Genomic DNA, 14,653 nt, shown 5'->3' on the forward strand with positions numbered 1-14,653 from the left:
AGTGTTATGCTTGCAGAACCAGTTTCATTTTAGGTACATTCTGTCACATTTTTTTTCTGGAATTTCCAGACTATTATGCATATTTTTTCCTGTGGCAATGCTTTTTTTTTTTTTTGTATATTTTCGACTTACCAGTTCAATTTATTTAGATTTTTTTTCAACACCTAAAAGTGACCTTTGGTCTTTTTTGCTGAATCAGAATTTATTCACTGCATGGTTGATGTCACGATAACAGGGAGACAAAATTATCTATACTGACAAAAGGTGACATAAAACATAAAGCCATGTGAAAAATGAGCACAATGCATCATATGTGATATTTCAATGTGAAGGTAGAGGGAAGAGATGTTGATGTTGAAGGAAGACCAGAATGTCTGAAGGAGACTGAGAGAGAAAAGGGAAAGGGGGAAGGAGTCAAATGTTCATGTTTGACTTTTTTTTTTTTGTTCTTGTGATATTGGAAGCTACCTGTTACTGTATTACTGCCCATTACATCTGGAGAATTAGGCTAGAAGAAAAGAAGGCAGTAAGCTGAAAAAGGTGTGTTAAGTCATCCTGTCCAAGGCCTTATCTGATGCTACACTTCACTTTGCAGTCTGCAGGTAGCTTGATAGTTCAGATTATTATTGACACCTCTTGCTGGCAAATATGATTTAGTTAGTAAAGTCATAAACATGTCATTCTTCTTGCATGTCTGAATAAGATTTAGGGTCTGTGATGTGATCTTTCATGCACCTGAAGCATGGCGCATAAAGAGTATCTCACGTTCCAGATTTTGCTCTGGACAGTATGTACTGTAAAACGAGGAATGTTCGCGAAATTAAAATGCACGCGAAAGCTCTTGCCTACACTTATAAAGATTGAATGCCAGTGGCAGTTCGCGAAAATTTCATGCCGCAAATATATCGTGTTTTACAGTATGCTTGCCTGTCTGTGTACAGATAAGTATTTACCACAAGTCAAGTTTGCAACACAACCCTTGGCCTGTGATATTACCGATCATCGCATGACACTGCAACTTCAATTTGTTTATGATGCATGTATTACTGTTGTGAGCGCATACCTCAAATATCTGATTATGTCATGATGAATGGGTATAATCCATTGCAAACCCTAGCAATAGGAACAAACACACAGGAATATAGATCAAGGCTATAATGCAGGGCTGCCGACCTTGAATGAGAGTTCAGAGTGAGACACTGAGAGAGAGAGAGAGAGAGAGAGAGAGAGAGAGAGAGGGAGAGAGAGAGTGACAAAACATGATCAATCAAAGCAGCAGTGGTGAGGGGGGGGGGGGTAGTTTGCAGGCACAAACCCTTGTTGGTCGTAAAGGAGTCTGCGCCAAGACTACTACATGCACCACTTTGGCACTGTCCCATAGGCCCTGTGTTGAAGCTTCTCCTGGGAGAGGCTGCAGTGCGTATCCGGCAATTACCCCCGGAGGGCAATTACCCCCCCCCCCCCCCCCCCCCCCCGGCCACATACTGGTTAGTGGTAAGGTAAGAGTAAAGATTAGGGTTATGGTTAGGTTTAGGGTTAGGAGTTTGGGTTAGGGTTAGGGTTAGGTTCAGGATTAGGATTAGGATTAGGGCCAGGGGAAGGGTGCGGGGTAATTGCCCAGGGGGTTATTGCCCTAGACCCGCTGCAGTGTAGTGGTGCGTGTATTAGTCTTGGCGCATGCAGACTCCTATACGACCAACAAGGGTTTGTGCCTGCAAACTAGGGGGGGGGGGGGGCTGGGGATGGTCTGGAAGGGGAGTGTCTTTCCTCCTCCCCTCCCTTTTCCACTGGAGGGAGCTTTGACAATTTTTTTATGCCTCTGCCATGAAGCCAGAGGCATTATGTTTTCGGGTTGTCCGTCCTTCCTTCCGTAATCAATTTTGTGGAACTGTTTGAGATATCCTGACGAAACTTGGCATGTATATGTATGAGTGGGTGAAGTTGTGCCTGTCAACTTTTGGGTGCGCATGCTTAAGATCAAAGGTCAATGGTCAAGTTCAAATGCTCAAAATTTTACCATTTCCCCCATATCTGTGCAATGCCTGAAGGTATTTTCCTGAAACTTAGTGTATGTGTACTACTCGGTAAAGATTCTAGAAAGAGTTTCGGCAATGAGTCAAAGGTCAAGTGAATTCGTATGTTAAAATTTCACTTTTTTCCTCCATATCTCGGAAATGGATCAAGGTGTCTTCATGGAACTTAGTACGTATATATGCATGTACTGACTGGCAGTGATTATCTTGGGAATTTTGGGGTCAAGGGTCAAAGGCCAGGGTAAAATGTTAAAATTGTACTATTTAATACTGAAATTACACTTTTTCTCCATACCTTGGAAATTATTCAATGCATAAACTTATAAAAAATGAAAAGTCAAGTAAAAATCCTCATATCCCCAAATAACTGATCTTTTAGTGACTTAGACAATATAGTTATTCATCCAATTAAACCTAGTTCAAGGAAAGTGAATAATCAAAACATTTGTGACAAAAATATCATTTTGATATTTTGCCAATTATGTGAAACTGTCATTACACATTGTCAAGATGTACTTTAGACCTATTGGGAGAACCATGCATTATGACGGAGGCATACCAGTCACCATAGTGACATTTTTAGTTTATTTGACATTTAAAATGGTGCATTCTAGTAGTGGCAGTTCCAGGATTTTGAAATGAGAAGTGCAGTTGGCAAGGGTGTGAAAGTCTGAGGGGGAGAGGGTATGGGAGAAGGGATCCCCCTCCTGTGTTAATAAGGACTTTTGAAAAAAAAAATCATGTTCAGAAGTTTCATTTCGAGAGCACTTTTAGAGGAAAAACATTGATTCAAACATTATTATTTCACTATAAAGCCACCTTTGGTTGCTTATAATATACTGTAAAAGTGGATATTTGTTGCACGACTTATTTTTCGCGCTTGACGGGATAAGAAGAGTTTTGCGTGTTTTTAATTCTGTGGAATCAAGGCATCAACTACTTGAACATATGGCAAGCAAAAATATTTGTGTGCTTTTATATTCACGCTAGTTTTGGGTTGCGCGAAATGCGGGAGAACTTCAAGACTGCAAAAATTTCCACTTTTACAGTAAACACAAAGAAAATGACAATTATGGTTCGAATGAATTTATTAATGTGGGTAATACCTTCTTAAATATACACATGCAGAGAGCTTGTAAGTTCTTGGATATTAGCTCACTTAAACCTGTACATAGTATCAGAAATGTTGTGGCTGGATCATGCTTTGTATCAACTCAAATGGACCTCTCTGACCATTATTGCGCAATTCTGAAGCCCTGGCTGGTGCGCCTGCCATGGTTTTTGTCTTACAGGGTCACAAGCAATGGGTCATTAGCATACACCCAAGCAATGGGGAGGAGTCTCGATCTGGTGAGAACAATCATAGGTGACAAACAGAACCCAATTAGGTGAGGGTCGGATAAAAATCATAATAAAAAAACTGTAACATAACCTCCTTGGCAGAGGTAAAAAGAACAAGATAGGTGAGCAGAGCATGAGGAGAGAAGAAGATGTTCTTAGAATTAAATCCATTGGTGAAGCAAGCCATATGTATTGGATGTAACGTGTAGTTCTTATAGCAACAATGCCACAATTCCCAGCATGCAGTGACAGATATGAGCATGATATTGCCTTTGTGGTCACTCTTAGACAAACAGTACCTCAGTATCCATGACTACAGCTGTTCATGGTCATGGAAAGAAAAGGAACTTCACACCCACTGATATCAACTCACTTGTCCTTGATCCTTTGCTGGGTGTGAAAAAAAGTCAGTCTCATGAAATTGTTATTTCACCATGGTCATATTCTGTGATAGTGTCATTTGGATTTATATTTTAAATTGGAATCTGGATGAATGGAATAGTTAATTTAAATATTAACAAGTATCAGAGATGCTTATAACTCTAAAGAACAGAATGGACATGATTACAAACTTAAAAGTTTTTTCAACTTATCTTGGTCTACAACCTACTCACATCTAATGGCATCAATTATTTCTTAATTTTTCTCTTCATAGTCATTATAGCCATACTATTGATATTTTGATGGGGTTTTTTTAAACGCAAAACCAGATTAACCCATTCCACAAACATTCCTGTAGCATTACCAGTAACTCCTTTGCAGGATGCTGGGATACCATGTTTGCAAAATGTAGACAAGGGTATCTGCATTTGTGGCCTAAACTCATGTTGTTTGTGTTGTGCTAACCAGAAAAATTACTTTGATCAAAAATTAGAGTTTCTTCTATCAATATACATTCTTGTTCTGTATCAAAACTGTGTGTATTTTTGTCTAATATACTTTTCAAATGTAGTGTGCTTGTTTTGCTATAAAACTAGTATGAAGACATAGGTAGCTATCAAGGCTGAGCTCACTAGATTTTGACTTTTGCTGACCCCATACGGGTGCCCTTGTAGTGTACAACAAACGAGTTTGTGAGCCCATTGGTGCATGGTTTATTCATATTGCATGTCTGATCGATATTTTGCATTGTGTGATGGCACATGCAGTTTTATGCCAGATGATGAAAAATCCTTCAATAATCCATAAAAATTCCCAGATCACTACCAAAACTGAATGAGGTATTGTGTCAATATCAACTTTTTATGCAAGTTTCATTTTAATCCGTTCACAAATTTTGCAGTTATTTTGCAAACAGACAAACCAACGCCGATGATCACTTAACCTCCTCCTTCCGTGGCGGATATAATAAATGACATAAAAGTAACAGTAGATAAAACATGTTATTAATTTTTATATGCACAGTTCTCCATGTCTCCCATTCTTCTTTTGTAATCTTATGCAGAGAATGTTATTGTTAAAGGTCTAGTTTACCTTTGGAAGCAGTGATTTAAAAAAAAAATTCAGGATATTACATTTGATGCATATGTGTACACTGTAGGTCTGTTGTATCACAAAACATCCTACCATATAAAATGTTTGCAATAAAGCCTAAAATCGAGATAACAGTATTTTTCTTAATAAACTGTAACTGTAGATGGTTTAGCCTGAGTTGAAACATTTCTATGAATTATAACTATTGTTCACATTTTGTATATTTAACTATACTTAACATCAATAATAGGGATTCAAATTTTTACGGTGGTTGTTTCTATCCCTAACTCACAATTTAGAACTATTTTAAAGCACTGATGCTGGGTTTTTGTTTCATGTGCGAAATGGCAAACTACTGTAAAACATGATATATTCGCGGCATGAATTTTTCGCGAATTGGAGCCGACGGCCTTTTTTGCAGCATGAAATTTTTGCGAACTGCCAGTGGCATTCAATGCATATAGTGTAGACAAGAACTTTTGCGTGCATTTAAATTTCGCGAATCTTGGCGCTCGCGAAATTCGCGAAATTAAAATGCACGCGAACATTCCTCATTTTACAGTATGCCTTTAAACTATATACAAGCTTAGGTACCTCTCACATTTTAATAATTGCCTTCAAAACTTTTGAAAGAATTGCCAAAATCTTTAACTTTTTAAAGGGAAGGTAAACCCAAAGAGCAATGTGGATTGAGTGAAAGCAGCAACATTAGTAGAACACATCAGTGAAAGTTTGAGGAAAATCGGACAATCGATGCAAAAGTTATGAATTTTTAAAGTTTTGGTGTTGGAACCGCTGGATGAGGAGACTACTAGAGGATATGACGTATGAGTGGACAACAATACAAAGAAAATATAAAGGATATTCAACAAAAATTCACTTTTCTAGAATTATGAAAGAGCAGTGGACCAACCGCTTTCAGAAAGCAGGGGGAATAATTGCTACCCTTAACATATGTCAATATCAAGTTGATGGAATTTGTAATTTTCATGAAAAATGGATTTTTGTAGTATTTTCTTTATATTTTCTTGATATTCTAGTCCACTCATACGTCATAACCTCTAGTAGTCTCCTCATCCAGCGGTTCCAACACCAAAACTTTAAAAATTCATAACTTTTGCATCGATTGTCCGATTTTCTTCAAACTTTCACTGATGTGTTCTACTAATGTTGCTGCTTTCACTCAATCCACATTGTTCTTGGGGTTTATCTTCCCTTTAAGGCAGATCCTACAAAATTTCATGTTGAGAAAGCATAAGAAAAGGACAACATTGTGACAATGGAGGGGAAGAACAGCCATGAAGTCTGGGTATAGCATGTATGACTCCTGAATATACGTAATTTATAATAATACTGCCATGCATAATTCTCAGCTTCTTCTCATGGACTTTTTTGCAATCATTTGTAGTTCTAGAATGTGAAATGTGTTATTGCTTTGTATCTGCACTAATGTTTTTTTCCCCTGGCATATAATGTATGTTTGATAATTGTTATGTGTCTACCATACTTATGCAAAAGAGATAGTCAGTTTGGAGTCTAAAGGTTGAAAGCTGCACAGAAATTGATATACTAAATAAAAGCATTTCTAATGGCAACTGATGATAGGTATGCAGATATAATAGAACAGTAGAACAGATGTTCACAGCTAGAATTTAAATGCACATTGGGATAACATAAGACTGTTCCTATAATAGCTACAGTACATATAGCATATTATCCTCCCCTGAATGTGTTCACCTCAAATACATGCAATTAAATTCAATACATGATACACCATGTATGCAGTTTCTTCTTCTGCTTCTTTTGATTTGTATTCCATACATTATGTATGGAAGGGATATTATATTCAGAATTTTGATTCGTTTACTGTCCTCAATTTGCATAAGATATTCAGAGAAATACCATGTGAGTGAAAATACAACCTTGATATCCAGTTTCCTGGTGATTTTTCAAGTAATTAATTAGTTGTAAAGGAAAGTGATTATGTGGTATAATTATGTGCACATGGTATCAAAATTGGAAAAAAAAATCTTAAACATGCTCATCTCAGGCATCATCTCATTTATGGAATATCCCTATTTGCCCAATGACAATAATCTCCCTTCACAAGGAAATTGATTAATTGAACAAATTGTACCTCATTGTAATCTTCTGAATGAGGCATGAAGAATGCCTGACAATGGGCCATCACATGCCAGCAATTGGCCCATTTTGATAAGTTTACTAGCCTTATTCCAAGTGTGACTCTATGTTATATGGATCAAACATGTCCCAGCCTCAGAGTGTTGCTATAGGGCCATGATTTGGCTCAGTCGGTAGCATGTCTGCCTCCAGAGCCTAGGATACCAGATTCAATTCCCGAGTCTCATTGAGCAACATTGTGTGTAAGCATTCTGTCCCGTCAAAAAAAAAAAAAACAAACAAAAAACAAAACAAAAAATAAAACAAAACACTGTGTCACTTGGATAGGACATTAAATAGAGGTCCCATTAGTGACTTTAATAGCCACGATTGACTTTAATATGCATGTAAAAGATCCCACTTCATTCATTCATGGCACTCGGTGAAGTGGTTCCCCTCCCTACCCACACAAGAAAAATAGGTGAATGATGTCTACCCCTCGTGGTTTGTCCCAGGTGACTAGGCAACCGTAGCAATAGTCAGCAAACAGTATCAACCATTCACTTTGTGCCGTATGCTTGAAAAGAAGGTGTGGCTATACTTATATAGCTCGTAATAGGCCATAACGAAAACTAGAGGTGTGTGGTAGTCGGGCACGGCAGAGCACACCAATTACTGAGCTGAAATCCATTGACCGCAGCACCTTATTTGCATAAGTAAACATCATGTTTTCTTTAATCTACAGTGTGAAAAAAAAAAAGTATAAACTGCTTTTTTTTTCTTTGGATATTGATTCTAATGAACATACAAACATAATCATCTGCAGAAATGAACAATTTGATCTCCAGAAAAAGTTAAATTTTAGCGATATTTTTACGAAGAAAACTGAGCAAAATTTACCTTTAGAATTTGTCCGTAATATATCTTTCTTTTTTTTTCTGATGGTCCTGTAAGTTAGATGATATATCAAATAATCATGGACTCATTGATGTACAGATGAAATTTTACAAAGATATTTGCCCAGCAAAACTTATGTCAGAAAAAAAAAATTGAAAACAATGTAAAATTCAAGTTGTGCAAAAACCAATGACCCGATGTTCAGGTGAGTCCTACATACCGTATTCACAGTCACATTGTGTGATGCCTGCATTGATACATACGTAGCATAGAGGTAGGGGGGCTGTTCCTTACAGCGCACTACAGATTGTATATTTCGGTAAACAGAGCTGCTGTGGCTGCCGGGAACATGGTGTAAACGTAGTGTACATAATTTACCATCCCTAAAAGATAAATGGGAGTCTTCACAATGTATGTAGGAATGGTTCTCAGATGAGATTCAACCTGCCAGTGGACAAACCTTCACATTTGCCCCAATAACTACCAAAGTCCGAACTTCCCCTCCCCCCCCCTTTTTTTTTTAGCCAACATCTTTTGTGACATGCTGTTTGAAGAGAAAAAGATCTATCAAGAGAACTGGAAGGGTCATGCATGACTTGAAAAAAAAAAAGTGTACTGATCAGAAGAATTAAGAATAAAACTGAGAGACGTGATGTGGACTGTTGCCACTTATGGATATGAACATTGAGAAAGATGAGTGGCATAGTGAAGGCATTGATCTTTGGCTTTGGAAGAATTACCAAGGATTGCACTATATGAAGAAGACAAGTGAAAATGAATCGTGACTAGAAGATGAAGGAAAAAAAAATGGTGATGAAACTTAGCCACAAAGTGGCAAGTTCACCACAGCCTGTGTATGCCTGTGATGAAAAGATTTGTGCAGTGCGCCATGATGATTTATATCATCTTACGTTCATTCCTCTTGATTAAATGTCAATCTTGAATATGTCTGTTACAGTCTCGGGTGATTCACCAGCAGAAAGGGGAGAGAAATTTCCACTCCTTTTACCAGCTCCTTGTGGGCAGCCCTGAACAGCAGCTGAAGGAATTCCAGCTACAGAGAGACTCTAGCATGTACTATTACATCAACCAGGGCAATGGAACAGGAGTAAGTACTGAAAAGAAATAACAATATATACCTCATCAATTCTTGTCAAATGGGGTTAACAAAAAATAGATCATAACAGATACATATATGGTGTCACTTTTGTGATGTTTGATTTTTTTATATGATATTTACAAAGTGACACAATTTGTACGTGCTGTATTAGTATATTCTGTAAAATTTTAGAAAGTTTGTCCTATTTTCGTTACTGTTCATGTAATCTAATGGGCAGTCTACATGAATTGCATACATTCTGTGAGCTTTTGATGTACGTACTGTACTTTCAGAGCAGCCAAACTGGTCATGATAGAAGAGACTATAAGGCTGCCCAGGAAGCTATGAGAGATATGAGATTCACTCCAGAGGAGCAGAAGACAGTGTGGACCATGGTTGCAGCCATAATCCATCTGGTAAGGATGAGAATTTTTGATCTTGTGGATGAGGAGAGTTAGTTGGGATCAGGGGAACACTGGGGGGAAGTAGATGTGGGCATTCAGTGATCGGTATCTTTGGTTGTGATTTTAGGAAGATCTTTAGAATTGGTATTCAAGTAGACCATGCAGACAAGATGCTATTCTCATGGAAATGGAAGGGATAAAGCTTACCATGCCATCGAGGGGTGGTGGTTTCATCGGGATTTTTTCCCCTTCTTGAGTTTATCACAGTTCCTTAATCCACCTCATTGGATGAACTGCAAGAGAGATGAAATTACATCAAACATGTTTTAATATGGTGTTGGTAGGGATTCCGCTTGTGGCAGTTATTATAATCATGATAATGGTAGTTTGCTACCATAATCATTGTAGGAGACATGGTAAAAATAATGCCATAATGACAGGATAGCTGCCATGATAATGGACATGGGAATAGGGTCATTGCTAATGATTATGTTTTATGATTATACTGGAAAGTGACATTGATGGCAGTTAGTAATTATATCATAATCCTAATGTATTTGGTAGTCATAAAGATTGTAGTGCATGATAGTGATGACCTGCTGCAGCAAAGTTCATAGAAACAGTATTGTGATGATCATGATTAGTACCCGTAGACAACTCTCTTTTACTCATGAAGTGTTTACAGTTTGCTGCTTGTGCAGAGTTCCAGATGCACTTCAGATGCCATACATACGGTACATGTATGACACTACATGGGCCTATTTGTCCTTGATGTTCATTTATACATGGGTTGTATTGAATGTTTCTACGTAGGGTGAGGTCCAGTTTGAAAGCAAACCCAACAAAGACGAGGAGTGCCAGGTCGTCAATGAGAAAGAGCTTTCCACCCTGGCAAAACTTCTCAATGTGACCAAAGATGACCTTATCAAAGCACTCTGCTTCCGTGTTGTAGCTGCTGGTTCCAGTGAGGTTGTGCACAAAGGTCACACCAAGGCTCAAGCTTACTACGGCAGGGATGCATTTGCAAAGGTGATGCCAGATCTCAAGAGAAAACAATTTTTATCATATTTATCAAGAGCAACTTAATCTATTCTTAAATATAATATTTGATTCGTACGTAGACTGATCAAAGGATTGATTTTTACACAGTGCCATTACTGTGGTGTCTTGCAAGCTTGTCACACTTTGCTGATATCATGCATATCAGCTGCAGATGATAGCATAACCATACCAGTCTGATATGCCCCAAAGCTATAACAAATAGCAAAGCTATAACACATCACCATGCAATTTTATCTTTTATCATCTGATTCTTTTATGGACATATGGGTTGATTATGTTGACAAATGAATGTACAAATATTACTGATCAAGAAATGCAGGTCCAAACCTACATGTGAATACTCTTATATATTTCAAATGATAAGAAATTTACGTAGATCTGTTGTTTGCAATAGTCTAACTGGGGCAGTCTCGTTGATTGCTAATGAATGTCAGGGAATCATAAATAATGTGACGTTATTACACTGTGCACTGTTTAATACTGTAGACTTGGATAAATTTTGCATGATTTGTGGAAAGTACATCAACTACACTGTACATCCAAATTTTACAAAGTGTTTTCTGAATTGATGACAAAAATCATTGAAACAAAATTGTGTAGGGTCCACAAAGATGTTTCTTTCCAGGGAAAATTCCATGAATCCAGTGAATAAAATGATGCATAGCAAATAAATTGTATGTCACTTGCCATAGGCCTTACTAACAAACCAAGGGCCTATAATAGACTATGGCATTTGATGACTTTGATGTAGATTCTAAAGGCAGAGTAACACATTTGCACAACATTGCAAGGGATCTTTAGAAATGAGCCAGAGTCTCTAACTGGAATTTAAAATGACAGGTCATGGTGTCACCCTTTATTCTATTGTAACATGGTCACAGTTATGTAATGCTGAACTGATATGATTGATGGTTTCCTTCAGAAAGTGTCTGGCAGAGGCCTTTAGTCTTGAGAAAACAAAACAGAAAATCTGTTTCATATTTCATGAAATGGATGGAGATACTAAGGCGAGTTTTAAAACTTTCAGAGAATTGTTCTGATTAATGTCAGAAGCTATCCAAAGAAGAAATTTCGAGGAGATTGTGAATGCTTGCAAATGTCTTTACTCTTTAGAGCCTGATTACATGTAGGTAGATTAAGGAGGTATTAAAAAAAGGAGTGGATTCTCTTCTCAATTTGTACAAATTTATGCCTGAGTTCAATAGGATGACTATTGAATGCTCGGCATTTCTCTAGCTTTAATGTTCCATCCTCCAAGCAGGGAGGTGTTCGAGAAGGAGAGGAAACAAGAATCTCTCCTTTTACCCATGCTCCATGCCGCCAAGAAGTTATGTGCTCTATCACAGGCATTAATAAATTACTTTGACAAAAGATAGCAGTTCTGTTTGAATATGCATCTTTCCTGAAATACAACATACCTAGCCAGCAGCAATTAGCTGCCCCCTTCGATGTTTTTAACAGCAATTGTTGAGTGTGCAAAGGATATAGGACATGTGAAGAAAAGTAGTAGAAATTTTACTTCTTTAACAGTAAAATGCTACTAAACACGCAAGAAAGAGCATTACACCAATTACTTCTCATTCAAAAGATTTAACGTATTGAAGTTCTAAGCCTGGTGAACAATATTATCCACAAATGTACGCAAGATGGTTTAGATATATTGTAACCTTTTTATGAGACACTAATACCGCTTTCAGTAACTCACAAGACATGCATTTTTGGCCCACTCCTGGTCCGAGCTTCATGAGCCCGCACCAAGCAGTAAAAATTGCGTTCAGTAACTATAGCAGAGCCGCGCTACTTTTACGATGACCCATTCATAAACTCGGTAATGTAAAAAGGGATAACTGCCATGGTAACTCAACACGTCATGGACAGAGTGGAAATGCATTTTCATGCGATATTTGATGTGCGTACTGCTCGCTTATGAGCTGAGCAGCGGAAGCTGTGACCTTTGACCGTGAAAGGAATTTTGGCCCGCGCCTGGCGCTGCTATTGTTCATAAACTCTTTGATCAGCGCCAGGCCCGTGCCTGGTGTGTGCCTGGTGCTAGCTGCAGCAGCGCCAAAATAGTCCGCACCTGGCGCGGGCCAATTTGGCCCCCCACCCATTCATAAACTCAAAATTTTTGACTTGGTCCGCTCCTGGTCCACTCCTGGTCCGAGCCAAGAGGGTTACTGAAAGGGGTATAATGCTCCTTTATCAGTCCGGGGGGTCTTAATAACCAAGAGAGTTCAAGAAAAACTTTATTATTAAAGTAGTTGTTCTGCACAAAGATTACCACCACGTTCCATACAGGATCTCAACATTTCATCTGTAATACAGCTTAAAATCGTTAAAATCAAGAACATCTTCTTTGGTCTTCATGTCCAAACTCTCTGGAAGAGAAGTCGTGGAGCGTGAAACATCAAAGCCAGTAGAATGCGAAGCATTCAATTGTCATGCTACAGAACCTATGCATAAATTTGCACAAATTGTGAAGAGATTCTGCTCCTTTTCTAACACCTCCCTGCCTGGAGCAGGGAGGTGTTAGAGAAGAAGTTGTTATGGTATAGTGGTGGTGGTGTTACGGTGGGGTTGGTATGGTGGGGTTTGTATGATGAAGGAAATTGTTAGAGAAGGTGTTCTTATGGTGTCTTCCATAGATAAGGGATTTGGAGACCAAAAAAACAGTTTCTTGTTGTTAACAATTTTAAAGCTGTATTTTAGAGAAAAATCCTTTATGAACTTGGTGTTAATATGGTACAGAACAAATCCTTCCAATTTTTCTTCATATTTTCTTGTTACTAATAACTCAGGACTGAAAAAAGGGAATATCAGAAGCTTATAAAAAGTTGACATTTAACCATCTTGCACACATTTGTGCATAGTTTTGGCCAGCAGGTTTGGCACTTGAATGTTAAATCTTTTGGATTATGTATGGTAATTAACTAGTGCATGTTTCTGTATGTTTAGTATCATATGACTTTAGAGAAGTACAATTCTTTACTGGATTTTGTTAATGTGTCCTGTTCTGTGCACACTAGGTAATTGCTACCAAAATACTAAAGGGGACAGTGAACTGCCTCTCACTAGGGTTGTTGTCATTGAGGAAGGATGCATACTTGAAGAGAAGGGCTGTCATTTGTCATAACAATTTATCAACACCTGTGATGAAGCACATAACTTTTCCATGCCATAGAGCTTGGTACATTTCGAAAAGAGAAATTCTCATCAGTTTTCCTTCTCTAACAACTCCCTGGGTAGATCTAGAAAAGTTAGTACATGTATAAGATTAACACTTAATTACCGGCCTGCTCTACTACTACACATACTAGTCCCAAAGGCTGAAGCTCTTGAACTATGTAGTCCCACACCTACTAATAAGGTTGAGGGTATTACATACAGTGCACCTAATGATTGCCCTCATTTTGATGTGAAATCTCTTTTACCCTGTACCTGTAATTGTGCTTATATTGTCAGGAAAATATGACAGATTCATAAACTGTCCTCACATTTCCGTCACAAACTCTATATGATGCAAACGTCGCTATCTGAACCACATGGTATTTTTTCCTCTCACTTGAGTGAGTTGTACAATGACATGCACTCACTGTATGTATTGACAAATAAAGCACTTAACATAATCCCTTTCATGATCAAAATATTCAGCCATTGTCTGTTATCATCAGCCCATGTGTCTATTATGATTGTGAAATTTACAAAGGCACTTAGAGTAATGTAGCCTTCTGTAATATGAAATACAGGGAACACCACCAACTTTACAGTACTTACTGTACGAGCTGAAATTTTCGCGTACAGATATTTTCGCGAATTGGTCCTTTGAGGACTTTTTCGCGTGTTGTTAATTTCGCGGTTGCGAGGGTCTAACTGAACTTACTTATTTGCGCGTGTTAGTATTTTCGCGATTCAAAGGCGATTCGCGAAATTCGCGAAAATAAAACCACCGCGAAAATTTCAGCTCATACAGTAGATTATAGGGACATCTACACAATACATGTGATGAAAATCTGATCATCTGTTGCTGTGTAAAGTTATTTTACCGATATGTCCTTTATGATCCCATTACATTTGACCTCATGACCCCCTGTTTCATTGTTTCTCTCTTAGTTTATTATGAACACATTCCACAAGTTTGGTGAAAATCCAATCATCCGTGAATAGAGTTATTGGAAGCTTAGGCTTATCTTATGTCTTTTATGATCCCTTGACCTTTGACCTTT

The 14,653-nt window shown here is 38.0% G+C and overlaps 1 protein-coding gene across 1 annotated transcript in view; it reads left to right on the forward strand.

Moving 5' to 3' along the window:
• LOC140243920 (unconventional myosin-Id-like) overlaps nt 1–14,653 on the forward strand; it is an 87,116-nt gene that overhangs the window by 36,726 nt on the left and 35,737 nt on the right. Inside the window, exons 5-7 of the mRNA XM_072323591.1 lie at nt 8,824–8,973; nt 9,258–9,380; nt 10,182–10,397. Of these exons, the coding sequence (XP_072179692.1) occupies nt 8,824–8,973; nt 9,258–9,380; nt 10,182–10,397 (489 nt within the window). The remainder of the gene's footprint in view (nt 1–8,823; nt 8,974–9,257; nt 9,381–10,181; nt 10,398–14,653) is intronic.

Source organism: Diadema setosum, chromosome 20, assembly GCF_964275005.1.
Source record: "Diadema setosum chromosome 20, eeDiaSeto1, whole genome shotgun sequence".
Classification (NCBI taxonomy): Eukaryota; Metazoa; Echinodermata; class Echinoidea; order Diadematoida; family Diadematidae; genus Diadema; species Diadema setosum.